General features: G+C 41.5%; 2 protein-coding genes across 8 annotated transcripts in view; both read left to right on the top strand.

The window, feature by feature from the left end:
* The window catches only part of AHCYL2 (adenosylhomocysteinase-like 2), a 193,068-nt gene extending 181,241 nt beyond the window's left edge, over nucleotides 1–11,827 (top strand). For all 7 annotated transcript variants that reach the window (XM_010831688.1, XM_010831687.1, XM_010831690.1 and 4 more), the window contains 5 exons: nucleotides 4,520–4,618; nucleotides 6,546–6,614; nucleotides 6,735–6,813; nucleotides 8,224–8,344; nucleotides 8,742–11,827. In XM_010831688.1, coding sequence (XP_010829990.1) covers nucleotides 4,520–4,618; nucleotides 6,546–6,614; nucleotides 6,735–6,813; nucleotides 8,224–8,344; nucleotides 8,742–8,748 — 375 coding nt within the window. In that variant the 3' untranslated portion in view covers nucleotides 8,749–11,827. The remainder of the gene's footprint in view (nucleotides 1–4,519; nucleotides 4,619–6,545; nucleotides 6,615–6,734; nucleotides 6,814–8,223; nucleotides 8,345–8,741) is intronic.
* An 814-nt stretch (nucleotides 11,828–12,641) lies between these two features.
* STRIP2 (striatin interacting protein 2) overlaps nucleotides 12,642–14,194 on the top strand; it is a 53,373-nt gene continuing 51,820 nt past the window's right edge. The window contains exon 1 of the mRNA XM_010831759.1: nucleotides 12,642–12,712. Coding sequence (XP_010830061.1) covers nucleotides 12,642–12,712 — 71 coding nt within the window. The remainder of the gene's footprint in view (nucleotides 12,713–14,194) is intronic.

Raw genomic sequence — 14,194 nt, 5'->3', positions numbered from 1 at the left:
AGTTAATAGAAGTGCTGTTTATTAGACTTACCAAAGTATCTCTCAGTGTGACTTTGCCTCTGGTTTTACATTTTTCTGGCACTTTTCTGGAACAGCTATATTTCTCTCTGGGTAAATGGCTCAAGCAAAGCATGCTTTCATCTCCACTGAGGGCTGCTCTGATTGAGCTTCAGCGTTGCCAGGTAAGGATCAGTGGATATACTGGGAGCTTGTTGGACATCTATTTTAAATGGTTTCTCTTTTTAACTCTGTGTTCTATTCTTCTGTTATTAAAAATAGCTGGGAAAAAAACAACCTACCAGAGCCTCTTTCTACCCTTGAGGTTTTTGAGTGGCATGACTCCATTACTTTGTCTTACCATGATATTTTGCTTATAATGAGTAATTTGTTTAGTTTTTATTTTTGAGGTTTGTGGGGGATTTTTTGGTTTTGGTTTTTTTTTGTTTTTGGTTAAGTTTTACTTTTGTGTGATACTGCCCCTTTATTAAGTGGTCAAAGATATTAATATTTCTAAACTGTCCAGCCTATGATTGAATCACTTTGGAAAAGTTTACTCTATCTTCAATGGTAGTGTCACAGGGCACATAAATGAAATTTAAGGAAATAGCAAACTCAAGTAATCGTGGATTCCAGAATGTTCGTTCACTCCTTAGCAAATTTGTGTTGAGTTCTTGCTCTGCTCTGTGCTTAGTACTAACTGGCTGAAGAAGTAGCAGTGGACAATATGCCTCCTTTCTTAGAGCTTGTATTCTAGTGTGGGAAACAGTGACTAAACAGACAGTTGTGTCAGTTAGTGCCTAATACTGAAGTAAAACAGAAAGATGAGTGCATTGAGGATGCTGCTTAGGTAGGGCAGTCAAAGAAGGCTCTTTGAGGAGATAACATTTGCACAAAGCTTGAATGACTATTCGGAGAAGGCAATGGCACCCCACTCCAGTACTCATGCCTGGAAAATCCCATGGATGGAGGAGCCTGGTAGGCTGTAGTCCATGGGGTCGCTAAGAGTCGGACACAACTGAGCGACTTCACTTTCACTTTTCACTTTCATGCACTGGAGAAGGAAATGGCAACCCACTCCAGTGTTCTTGCCTGGAGAATCCCAGGGACAGGGGAGCCTGGTGGGCTGCTGTCTATGGCGTCGCACAGAGTCGGACACAACTGAAGCAACTTAGCATGGCATAGCGTGAATGACTATTCAGAGAGGCTGATGAGTAAAGAACATGAGGTAGAAACATGCTTGATGTGTTTGAGGAACAGAAAAGATGCCATTGTGGCAAGAACAGAATGGATAAGGGGATGAGGATAAGAGGCAGGCAGCAAGGAGGTAGGAGGTTATGTAGTGCTTTTAGGCCATGGCTCGGACTTTAGATTTTATTCTTTGTACTAGAGAAGCCATTGGAAGGTTTTGAGCAGATGACTAATGAAATCTGACTTATGTTTTAAAAGAGTACCCTGGCTGTTACATGATGAAATACTTACGGAGCTTGAGTAGTGATAGAGATGATAGAAGACTCTTTTCAGTATTTCCAGCAACAGTAGGCAGTAGCTTGGGTTAGATGGATGGATAAACAATGGAGGTGGTTAGAAGTGATGTGAAGGTAGCAGTATATTGTGAAGAAGTGATATATTGTGTAGCAATGGGATTTGCTACATGGACTGGATGCAGAGTGTGATAAAAAGAGAGGAGAATCACTATAAGTTAACTCAGCAAAACTGCAAAGGAGAATGGTTTGGTAAATTTTTATCCAGATTTTTTAGTGACAAAAAATGTAAGGGTCTTTTTTTTGTGAAAGAATTTACAGTTAACCTAACCTTGAAACGTTGACTGCTGCATTTTTAAGATGGAATCGCCCATGGAAAGAGTTGGAAACCTATGTTATTTTCTGAAAAATAAGACCATGAATACTCAGGGAACCTGTGATGGAGATTGTACTCTCAGCTGCCTTTTGGCCAAGTCTTTCTTTCACATACTTCCTTTCTCTTGAAAAGAGACCTGCTTACCCATATGTGTCGCACAGACAACCTGTATGATTGTAAGCTTCACAGTTCAAGTAGCTAAACCATTATGTGCACATTCTTTGAAAATTTTTGCCAACCACAGACTTCCCACCTGAGACTTCCTACCGACTCCATGCTTCACAGGACTAGAACCACAGTTGTTCTTGGCTTTACAGTGGGATGTACCCTTTGGGAAGGGAGTGAGCATAGAGAATCTTTTTCATTGTAGATTGCTTAGTGACTATAAATTCACAGAAAAGGCATTGGATGTCTCTAGGCGAAATTCTTGTAAAATTGCTAGCCATAGGAAATCTTCTCTCAAGGAGTGTGAATGGCAAATACACTTCAGTAGATTATTGGAGTCGCCTGGGCAGTGCCAGGGGTCACTTAACCAAGTTTCCTTTCAAACCCCATTTGAAACCCTCAGGTCTTTTGCTTGCATCATAGCCATCCCAGTTCTGTCATAAGTCACCTCTACTAAACATGGATTATTTTATGATGTTCCTAAGAAGTTCCCTTTTCTTGATTCTACTATATCTTTTTTTTCAGGGAATACTTCCTAAAACAAGAGACTTTTATTGTGTTTTTGTTGTGTTTTTTTTTTTTTTTGAGACTTTTATTGTGTCGGCTCTTTACTTCCAATCACAAGGATTGCTTGTCCCGTGGAAGATTAGGAATATAAAACACCAAGAACTTGAAATACTTTAAGTCCCATTATCTCAATGAAAAAGTTGCTAGTGTTACCAAGGATTATCTCTTGTCTCTACATGATTATTGTCCTCCATGGTAATATTTCTGAAAGCTAAGGAATTACTTTGTATATCCTTAACTTCCCAAAATGGCCTATTTGTTGAAATTCTTTTAAAATTCTATTTACAGTGTTTATTTATAAAATTTCTCTTTAAAATTCTAATTTTAAAGTAATGCTTGCTTAATTTAAAATTCAAGCAATATATTGATAAATATATCTTAAAGGAGTAAAAACTTTACAAAATTGAGATTATAGTATATTATTTCTACAACTAGATTTTTTCACTTAACAATAATGTGTAGTTTTCTTGTTAACAAATACAGATCTACTAATATTTTTTAAGAATTACATTATATTCCATTGTATGGAATTATCCTAATTTACTTAGCCATTCCCATGTTGATATACATTTTTTGCTATTACAAATAATGTTGGGCTAAACATTCTTGGGCACTTATATTTCTGAACTTGAACAAGTATTTCTATAAGATAGAGCCCTAAAAGTGAATTTGATTGGGCAAAGTGATTTGATTAGGTAAAATAAATAATTTTGTTAGCTACTGCCAAACTGCCCTCTAGAAAAGTTGAACTAATTTATGAAACTTGACATCTCAACAGATTTTATATTTCCCATTTACCTAATAAAGAACTGGTCCAGACCATTAATAAAGTCCTAAATATACTGAATATAATTATAATTATATGTCTTTCTTTCCCACTAGATTAGTAAAGAAAAGATACAGTCTCTGTCAATAAACAGCTCATAGTCCAGTAGGGGAGTCCACAGTCTTATCTATAATAGTGTTCTTTGCTAAAATGCCTAGAATATAGTATATACTCTAGTAAATGATTGTTGTATAACTAGTGTTTCTCTTTCTTTGTCTGAAAACTACTATTTGGCAGAACTTCTCAGTGTTACCAACTTGAGCCAATGAGTCTTAGAGTACAGACTCCCTTTCTATTTTAGGCATTGCCTCTTGGAGGAGGGAAGTTGTGGTCTTAAGTCTAAACCCTGTGACTGTTATTTGATTGCTGCCGTTAATAAACTTAACATTTCTTCTCTTGTTCTCGGAATATACACTATACAGAAATGGAAGGAGGGTGAGCCACTGGGAGCTTTACTCTACCAGGAAGCATTGCTCTAAAGGCTACCTCACATTTGCACCTAGGTCACAAAGCTTCTGTAACCTTAGGGTGAACCACCCTCATTGAGAAGGTGGAACCTGGGACGTTGGAACATGAGGGCAGAACCCTGGGCCCCCGCATGCTCTTTGTAGGGCATTCAGCCTTCTCTAACTAATCTCACTCAGCTTTGACCCTCCTTTTCCTGTGTCTCTTCAGCACTTACATGTTCAGTTTGCACTGTATTAATTTGCACTGTTTGCATGCTGCTTCATAAGTATTAAAGGCATTTATCCCCTCACAAATGTATTGTTTTGTGTCCCGAAACAAAGTACAAGCTTGTTGAAGGCAGAAACCATGTCTTTGGTTTCTTTTGTATTTCCCATAGCACCTTTTACTGTGCTCAGCAGAGAGTGGGCGCACAATATATGTTGTGGAATGACATCCTGAGTGATCCCTCCCCTGGCTGGGCCTAAGATTAAATCCCCTGAAATGGAACAGTCCTAATCAACCCAGGACAGGTATTCTCCATCTGGCATGTTGGTTGCTTCTTTCAACTTGCTATTTGAAATGGCTCCCTTCAACATCTTTCCATCCAAAAAGTGGGACTTGGCACAGCTGATGATGTGCTTGCTGTATGTGTTCCAGGCAAGTCTGCGGACACCAGAACTGACGTGGGAGCGAGTGAGATCCCAAGTTGATCATGTAATATGGCCTGACGGCAAGAGGATAGTATTGTTGGCAGAGGTAAGATCTGTAGCTGGTAGAGCGATTCTCCCCTGGCAGGAGAAACTGCAGTACCCAGGTCTCCTCTCCCTCACGTTCTCTCATGCTTTCAACTCCTCTTAAGAAGAGGCTTAACTACTTTACCAAATGGATTTTATATCTAATTGTGAAAGGTCTTTTCATTCAGCAATTAAGAAAACTATTTTGGTTCCCCACTTTTCACCAATTATCCTGTCTCCATGTCACTCTGCAGGTTGAGTCAGACAATGACATTACTGTAAAAGGAATTAATGGGTAGAACCATTGACACTTTGAGTGATGCTTACAAAGAGATAATGTCATTTGTGGGATGGTTTAATCAGTAGGCACAAAGTAGATATTCCTGACTGTAACTAAGACAGTCTTAGGCAAACTCTGGGAAGGTCCTGTCTTTGCTAATAGGTTCCTTGTTTCTGAGTGTCCATTCCCCTAAGTTGAGCCAGCCAGTTATGTATTGGTCGTGTGACTGATAATTCCCTATGACTTCTTCTGGGCTTCCCTTGTGGTTCAGCTGGTAAAGAATCCGCCTGCAATGCGGGAAGACCTGGGTTCGATCCCTGGGTTGGGAAGATCCCCTGGAGAAGGGAAAGGCTACCCACTCCAGTATTCTGACATGACTGAATGGCTTTCACTTTCACGTTCATGACTTCTAGTTCAGCTTTCCTTTTGACTTCAATTCCACTTTTTTTTTCTGGCCACACCTCATGGCGTGTGGGATCTTAGTTCCCCAACCAGGGATCAAACCTGCAACCCTTGCATTGTAAGTGTAGTCTTAACCATTGGGCCACCAGGGAAGTCTGCCTTTTCATTCCACTTAGACTTCCATGTCAGTGTTTGGCCACATTCCCTTTCTTGACAGCTTCTCTTCCCTATCCTAGATTTCTGACAGCGGTAACAATGCCCCGTTTTTACCTTGACACTTTTCCCTTCTTCAGGGAAAGATACCAAGGTTACAAGGAGAATACTAATACTTGCCTTAGTTTTGATCTTCAGTCTTATTTCTTAATTAAAGAAACAATATAAAAATGTAAAACATATGCTGTATTCACCTAAGGACCTTTAAATTTTGGAGTATTCTGCCTATTCTCTTCACCTTTTCTCACCTTCTCAAATACTTTAGGGCATCTATAACATATGTACAAGAGTACGTACAGGGAGAGGATGGGCAGATTGTTAAATATTCACTGACTGCTTTAAAGTCAGCCCACTGTCTGGTGACTTATTTCTAGTTGCCCTGAGAGGTCCCATCTAGTAATTTTGGTGACAAAAGCTAGCACCACAGTTGTTTTTGGCTACTATGGTTGAGCAAAAACTGTGGTCAAGCTTCCTAGGAAATAAAGTAGTAAAGGATGGCATTGGGGTAAGGTTCTAGTCCTTCTAACTCTCTGAATCACCCACTGGAAATACATGACTGCCCTTGAATTCAGGAGAAGCAGGCTGAAGAAGAAGCACAGAAACTATCGCAGCCTCCTAAAGCAAAAAATATCTCCCATCACAACCTGGAGAGATTGCCCTTGAATTTGACCAGATCGTTGTTTAGGACATTTTTTCAAAGCAATAGCAATGCCCCAGAAGGAAGATATTCTGTAATAGAAAGTAAAAATTCAAGGGAAATATAGCCTTCCTTGGCATAAGCCTCTGTGTCAAGTGACCACCTCTATTTTTTTTCCATTCTTTTTTACATAAACCTAGAGATCTTTTATCTTGTTACCTTCATCAGATTTTCCAGAACTTTTTAACATTTCACTCAAAGGTCAACCAGTTCATTTCCATTGATTGAACAACTGCTTTTTGTCCAGCATGTTAGTTGAGAAGTGTTTGGAAAATGGCAATCATGTTCTTCTCACATTGCACCAAGTCAGAGACTCTGTCTAACCAACCCCTATGTGTATTAACCCTTGCACTCTAGGGCCGTCTGCTGAACCTAAGCTGCTCCACAGTGCCTACATTTGTGCTCTCAATCACTGCTACAACTCAGGTAAGGCCTCCAGAGTGGGAAAGCAGTGGGCTGGAGAAGGGCACTAGCCTATGAAGGTTTCACTTGAAACAAGGTAGGTTGCTGTGAGTGGCCTGTCAGCATCCATCTCTGCTTTTCTAGGCTCTAGCCTTGATAGAGCTCTACAATGCTCCCGAGGGTCGCTATAAGCAAGATGTCTACCTGTTGCCCAAGAAAATGGGTAAGCATGAGCTTTTTTATCCTCTTCCCTACCAAGTAGCTCAGAGTCAGAGACTAAGTGAAGTTGGGGGACATTATATTTCTTAGGAATAAAAAAAGGATATTTGCATCTTGTAAAGTAGGAGCTAGACTTCCTATACTCCATCCCCAGTTGATTTATCACATTTTCCAAATAGGTTGCCCTGATGAAGTCAGGACATTTTGCTGTGATTTAGTTTACCTGTCTATGAATTTTTAGGACTTTCTCAAAGTATCTATTATACAAAAAGAGAATCTCAAAGGAAAAAAAAAAAGTCTTCCCCCCAAAAGAGAGGAAAACCCTGTGGCATCTGACTTGCTCCAGTCCTGGGCTGCTGAATGGCCCCTACCAAACTTTTCTGTTCCCGCCTCCTAACTCTGACCCTGTTATTTCAGGCCAAAGGAAAGACTCTGAACAGCTTCTGTTAAGAGTTTAATTATGTGGCTGTTTCATATAAGAGAAACATTAAACTGCCTTAAATTTTTAAAGAATACTGTCACAAGCGCCTGAACTGAGAGTCTGTTTATAAACTCCCAAACCAAAAATCGGGGGAGTAAATGAGCTTCTGGTTTTGTTTTGCTTCAGCATTAGATGCACAGCAACTGTGAGCAGTCAATATATTCTCCCTTTAGTAGACACTTTGGATGAATATAAAGAAGTCTAATAGTCCATAACTGAATGTATGATGAAGTTAGGGAGACCAAACCAATACATAGGAAGTGACACAAAATTCTGAATATAACTAAAAACCCCTAAGAACTAGGGGGACTGAAAACAAAGCCAATAGTGTAGGGTGGTCCTCGCTCACTCTTTTCAGAGCTCCACAGGTGTTAGTTTTCCTGAGTGACCCAGAGTATCAAGTTTAGGGCAGAACTAACACAGGAGCTTCCTGTTTTTTAGTCCCTCCACTCTCCCATCCTTTCTTTTGCATTCTCAGGCTGATTTGCTGCTTTCATTTCTCGCTCACTTTTCTGTGGAGAAGGAAAGGTTCCAGGCTGAAATAGCTTGTAAGGAAGAAATGTTATGCTTTTGAAAAGCACTGGGCTTAAGCCCAAGCAACCATTCCTTAGAATTGGGGTCCAGTGAGCAAAAGTTGAGCTCCAAGAATTAGAAGGTGTCTTGGGACATTCTCTGGCTCAGATGGTAAAGAATCTTCCTGCAATGCAGGAGGCCTAGATTCAATCCCTGGGTTGGGAAGATCTCCTGGAGAAGGGAATGACAATCCACTCCAGAGAATCCCCTGGACAGAGGGGCCTGACGGGCTATAGTCCAAGGGGTCTCAAAGAGCCAGACACGACTGAGTGACTGACACTTTCCACTTTTTAAGGCTGGAGAGAACAGCCAGACAAGAGGCATGAATGCTTATACCAGGTCTTGTGTGATCTGTTTCAGATGAGTATGTGGCCAGCCTACACCTGCCCACCTTTGATGCCCACCTGACTGAGCTGACAGATGAACAGGCCAAGTATCTAGGGCTCAACAAGAATGGGCCCTTCAAGCCCAATTACTACAGGTACCTTGAACTCCCTAAAAATGGGGAAGCCTGGGTAATCATGAGCTTCCTGCACTGGAGTTGGTCTTGGCATCCATCACCATATTTCCATGAACTCAGAAAAATAAACCCACTTTCCCCATTGCCACCCCCAAAGGATTCTTTGAAGCCATGTCCAAACATTAAATAGTGTTCCCTTTCTTGATTTGTCATTTCATCTTCTTGATATGATGTTTATCCCTGTCTAGAGAAAATCTGACCTTTTTCATTGATATGAAAAAGCACTGCATTTATCTACCCTCACCACGCACTCCAGAAAAGTGCCTGCCTCCTCATTACACCTTTAGGCAGTCTCTTCATGTCCCAGCATCCCCACAAGCTGATAACATCACAGTCTCATCTTTCTTTTTCCCTATAGGTATTAAGTTCCTGTAACTCAAGCCAGAAGTTTTAAGGAATACAACTCCAAGTCTTTTCTCCACTCCTATACAGGAAAGAACCCAGCAAACTGCTTCTCCAATAAGCTGCCCGCCGTGCTCACCCTCTATGTTAGGTTATTTATTTATTAAAATCTAGAATCCTGTGCCTGTCTCCTCGGCCCAGAGTGTGGTTGCTGTCCCAAGGGCTGTGAGAGCCACAGGGGACAGGCTGAGGAAGGAAAGAAATGGGGTTCCCGGTGCATCTTTTGCATCATTCCCCACTGACTCAGAATCCTCAGCACTGGTCATCGTTCTGTAGTCCAGGCTCAGGAGTTCATCTGTGGATTTCAGACTCCTTGTTTTCTGGGGTTTTCTGGAATAAATTTTTAGCAGCTGCCTTTCTTAGCTTTGGCCCTTCCCCAGGTGAGGCCTTTTGGAAGCCATTGAGTTAACACGGCCTGGGTTCCCAGCCTTGACCCTCACTATCACTGCCTTCTTTATAAAATGGCTGGGAAGGAAGGAGTGTTGTGTCTTTGGCAAACTGCACCGAGATCTCAGCTGTGCCTGTGCTTCCTGAGAGTCTCCTTCCTTACCCAGGACTCCTTTTTTTCCCCTTGAATATTTATGTCCATTTTAACACTTTCAGGTTCCAAGAGGAATGTGCCTCTACTATTTCCTCAGCAGCTCTGATGTTTGTCAGACATTTGTTTTGCCATCTTTCTAACCCACCTAGCCTCTGCTCAGGAAATGAGGGCCAGCCCCACTGGGGCCCATAATTTTACTTCCTTGTCATTTAACTGGATAGTTTCCCAGGAGGCCCCCTCCAGATTGGCACTATCTCAGAAAAAAGGAGGCTTGTTGTGAAACACTGCTTCCAGAAACTTCCTTCAATTGCCTAAAACTCCTTCTAAAGCTGAGCAGGAAGTGGCTTACTTTCCAAGGGACCCGGGAGATCAGGGCTTCAGAAATGCAGCCCACAGCTCAGCACCCTAAAGAAGCAGAATATATTTATTTGTCTCCTGGGAAGGGCTTTGAAGCTTAACTGGCTAAGCTATATAGGGAAGACACTGTAAACTGAATCTATGTGATCACAGCTAGGTTGACTAATTTGAACCTCATCAAATATTCATCACTTTGGCCATTGCCATTGATGAAACTGAGATCTAATGTCTCTGCAATTTGGTCTGTGGTCTTTCTTCTCTGCTGGGATATCACTTTATGTTCTGCCCTTTTCTATCTTGGGATTCTGTGTTTTGGAGGTAGTTTCTTAAGTAAACTCTGAAATTACAAAAAAAAAAAAATGTAATATGAGCAGCCTGAAATGTTGTGTCCCACCTAAGAGCTGAATTCCTTTTGGAGACTGACCTGTTAGTCTCAAGGGTTCCATTGGGACCGGATTGGTTCCAAGAGGTAAAGTCTGGAGTGGCCCTAGGTATCCGGAATGAAATCAGTCCTTTTCCCCTCTGCCAATCCTGTTTAACACTGTTTGTTTTTCTGTTTTTTCTCTTATCCTGGTCTGCCTCAAAGTCTCAAGACTAGGGTGACTCAAGGAAACAACAGAGCACCCAGAATCACCATAACCTTCCCAACCTAATTCTGCCCTCCGATTTCTACCTTCTCTAACTTCTCCTGCTCTTCACATATACCCACAGAGCTAGTCTGGAAATGACCTTCCTTTTGGAGGTAGGAAGGTAGACCTTAGGTAAATGGCTATTTGCCTCATTAAATAGTACAGGCTCAACTCATAGAATCTGGTTCCTCAGAGGCCATATATCTTAGCAAGTACTGGAAAAATGCCATATACGTGGCTATATTTTTTCATGGAGAAGATCATAAATGTTGAAAATTCCACTAGGCCATTCAGTTCTTCCTTTTGCCTACCCAGTTCTGGCTTTTGTATTCATTAACTGGATTAATTGCAGAAGATTCAAAAGATGAGATTTGTATCTCATCTTATATCCAGAGATGATTCTATTAGGCAGATATCTGGGCCCTAACCTATTATGTTCCTAAGCCAAAAGTCATAACCTGTTGTTTCTCAGCAAAGCCTGGCAGCTGCCTGTGGAACCCACAAGCATGTGCTGATCCTGTCAGCGCATACTCCGCCTTGCCATAGTGAAGAGACCATTCCACATGAAGAAGGAGCCACACTGGGCTGCTAGGTTAGGTTGCCCATGTTGCTGCCCATGGTGAGGTGTTTGCCTGAGTTTCAGGTGACCACTCGTCCTTTCTTTCTGGGGACTCTGTGTCATGACCATTAATGAGAAGGGGGTCCAGGCCTCCTAAGTATATGGGTTCTACTTTGGTGTTGGAATTCGGTCATTATTCTTTCTGCCCAGGTAATCAGAACAAAAGTGTCTTCTTCCCTCACTTAGATGCATCCTGGGTATCTGGATGCATCTTAAGCTCTCACCTTAAATGCATTTCTAGGTATCTGGAAGCCTGGGAAAGAAGACTAATGATCTCTCTTTATGTGGCCCTGGCCTGTAAGGTCTTACCATTTTCTCTGCAATGAATTGTGCTCATTTTCAAGGATTTTTTTTTGCCTTCTTAATAGAAATATTTTCTCTTTCTCATTAAAAAAAAAAAAAAAATTGGTATATGGTCTACTTTCCCTCTGCCCTCCTGGCTTCTAATCCTTCCCTCCTATATGAGCACGGCTCCCCATGGCCACGGCTCCCCATGGCCACATGCTCCTACGAAGCTTTTCTGCTGCTTGGCTTTTCTCTGAACAGATCTGAAACTGCTGCTCCTGTGGTTTTCGCCAAATTAACTTTGTCATGGTTTTAAAAAAAAAGAAATCAAAATGCATTGTTGCATTAAGCTTTTTTAATAAAGGAAAATTACAGAAAAAAATAGGCAACACCAGCAAATTATATGTGGACAAGTTCTAAACTATATATACATACATATATATATAAATAATCATCTAGTTCTCATTGTCATCTTACTGAAAGGAAATAAAACCTCTAATGATTGCCATTTCTGAGAGGCTCTTGGAAATCTTTATGTCTAAGTGATTGTATTAGATCAGCAATAATGAATATGTAATCTCAAAAGATAAATAAAATATTCTTAAAATGGATTCTGGTACTGAGAGTATTCCTTGCTTCAGTAAACTAGGAATTCAGAGATGAGAGAGGTTTCTGGGCAACGGGCTAGAGAGCCCGCTGTAGCGCAAGGATATGAAAAGCTGAAGCACTTACCAATAGGCGGCCTTAGCCTTGAGTCCCTTATCCCGTGGTGGATCAATCCAGTCATAAATGTCACCCTCCCCCCACTTCCCACCCTGTTATGTGTATAAAGAACCTGCTTTCTTGGAGCCACCCCTCTGGGGAGTTGAGACATATAGGCTTAAGGCAGAGAAACTAAATAAAGCCTGGTTCTTGGTTCCCCAAGCCTCTCTGTGCTGCCCTTAGCTGGAGAGCACAGAAAGGCAGCATCCTATGGTTTGGGCCCAAAAGATCCTGACTAGAGGGTCTGACTACTACCTCTAACCAGAGAAGAAAGGAATCTAGCAGAAGATTGTCTCTAAGTCAGGTTTTGCCTGACTAAATCATAACCAAAGGATCAGTCCAGCTATTTGTTCTTTCTCATTTTGAGAAATCGCCACTAAAGATAGCCACTTTCTTTACTTGACAACCTAAACTAGTTCTACATCCTGTATGCAAGATGGTTTCTTCCCTGTTGGAATCTCACACCTCTGTGACCTCTGTATCTAAACTAAGGGCCATGGGGCTGGATAAACCATCTTGGTACTCTACTGGGAGTTGAGAAAGAACAAGCAGTTGGATTCATCCCCTTATTATGATTTAGTCAGGTAAAACCTGCCTTAGAGACAATTCTCTGCCACATTCCTTTCTTCTCCTTGGCTAGATATAGTAGTAAGGTAATTGGTAATGGCTCAAAGCTGGCCCTTTCTCAAAGCAGATGCAGCAGCCAGCAATGGAGCCTGTGAGCCAGCTATAGGGTTTGCTCCACTGCAGCAAGGTTTGACTCTTTTGTGAAAGATGGAAACTTGAGTGCCTCGGTCTGTTTTAGGTTCACAGGGTCCTTCCAGGCCACCCACTGCAGTGCAGTTTCTCTATCTTGTGGTATTGTGGAAAGAGCTTGGGGTCAGGCTGACTTGACCAACTCTACCATTTACAAGTTGTGTGGCTCAGCCAAATTATTTGACCACTCAGAGCCTCAGTTTTCTTGTTTGTCAAATGGATAATGTTTATCTCCTAAAGATTTAATGACCTGATTTCATTTTTAAAATACTGCTTAAAGACCCAGCAGACACTCAGACACCTAATTGGTATAAATACCAATTCCTTATCTCAATCTAGGGCCCTACAGCCTCAATTGCCTTATTACAGCCACATGTGTTCTTGATGGAGCGAGGAGGGTATTCTATCCTTTTCCTACTATTTTATCCTGACTTCCCAATATCTTCAAAGTTACGTATTTTAAGATTTCCTGCAGTCTTATTTTTAAGCTTTTTCAGTACTGGGTGTTATCTATTTAATCATAAATCTGACCCTTTGGATTAAAGTGGAGTGCTTATGGGGGAAATGGGCATGTTTGGTCCTTGTAACTATACCTATTTATACCTTTCTCTAGCCCTCTGCCAGCAGCTCACAATACCTAAGTTTTGGGACAGGGAAAGTGGTAATGTAGTTTTAAAAATAACTAGCACAGGAGCCATCTCTGCAAGATGTACACCAGCCCCTAATTAGCTCCAAGGTATATTTATGGGCACCTCTGTGATCAATGATGTTGATGGCTACCACTCCTTTGTTGACAAATAAGCTAAAAGAAATACAGTGTGTACCAATTCCGTGGCCTACAGTTTCCGTTTTAAGTTAATCTGTGGTTCCTTGTTACTTCTTCCAGTAGTTGTTTCCAGATATCTTCCTCTTTATGATAAGCTCTCAGAGTCTGGGCCTCTAATGATCAGATAGATGTCTGATCTTCACTGTCTCCCATTCGACTAGTGTGGAAAAGATACTGGAGTGAGGTCTGTCCCCATGTTGATTCTTTGTAATCTCCATAGCACCACTTTTTAAAACCCCATCTCCCAAAGTGAAGCCAGATGGAGCTCTAGGCTCAGCAAATGGCTTTACAGACAGGCCAGAGGGGACCTGACTGCTGTCCTCAATTCTATTCCCAGTTGAAGATGACTCTGCTCCCTTCACTCTCAAGATAGGATGGAAAAGGAACAAAGACTCCAAAGGGGCCACTCGTGTCTGCCATCACTGTTAGGGATCCTGCTGATTGACTAGACTCAAAAGAATATGAAGTTCTGGGCTTGTCAATCCTAGAGCTCTGACTGCTTAGGAGGAGAGGTACAGGGAAGAGGGAAGGTAGAAAAATTAATTCTTTCATTAAGAAGCCCCAATAGGCTATGCTGTGGCAGGCCTACCACACTGAAGCAGTGATGAGCTAGGCGTGGGTTGTGAATTTTAAA

This window comes from Bison bison, unplaced genomic scaffold, assembly GCF_000754665.1.
Source record: "Bison bison bison isolate TAMUID 2011002044 unplaced genomic scaffold, Bison_UMD1.0 scf7180017864530, whole genome shotgun sequence".
Classification (NCBI taxonomy): Eukaryota; Metazoa; Chordata; class Mammalia; order Artiodactyla; family Bovidae; genus Bison; species Bison bison.
This window is presented reverse-complemented; position numbering and strand designations above follow the sequence as displayed.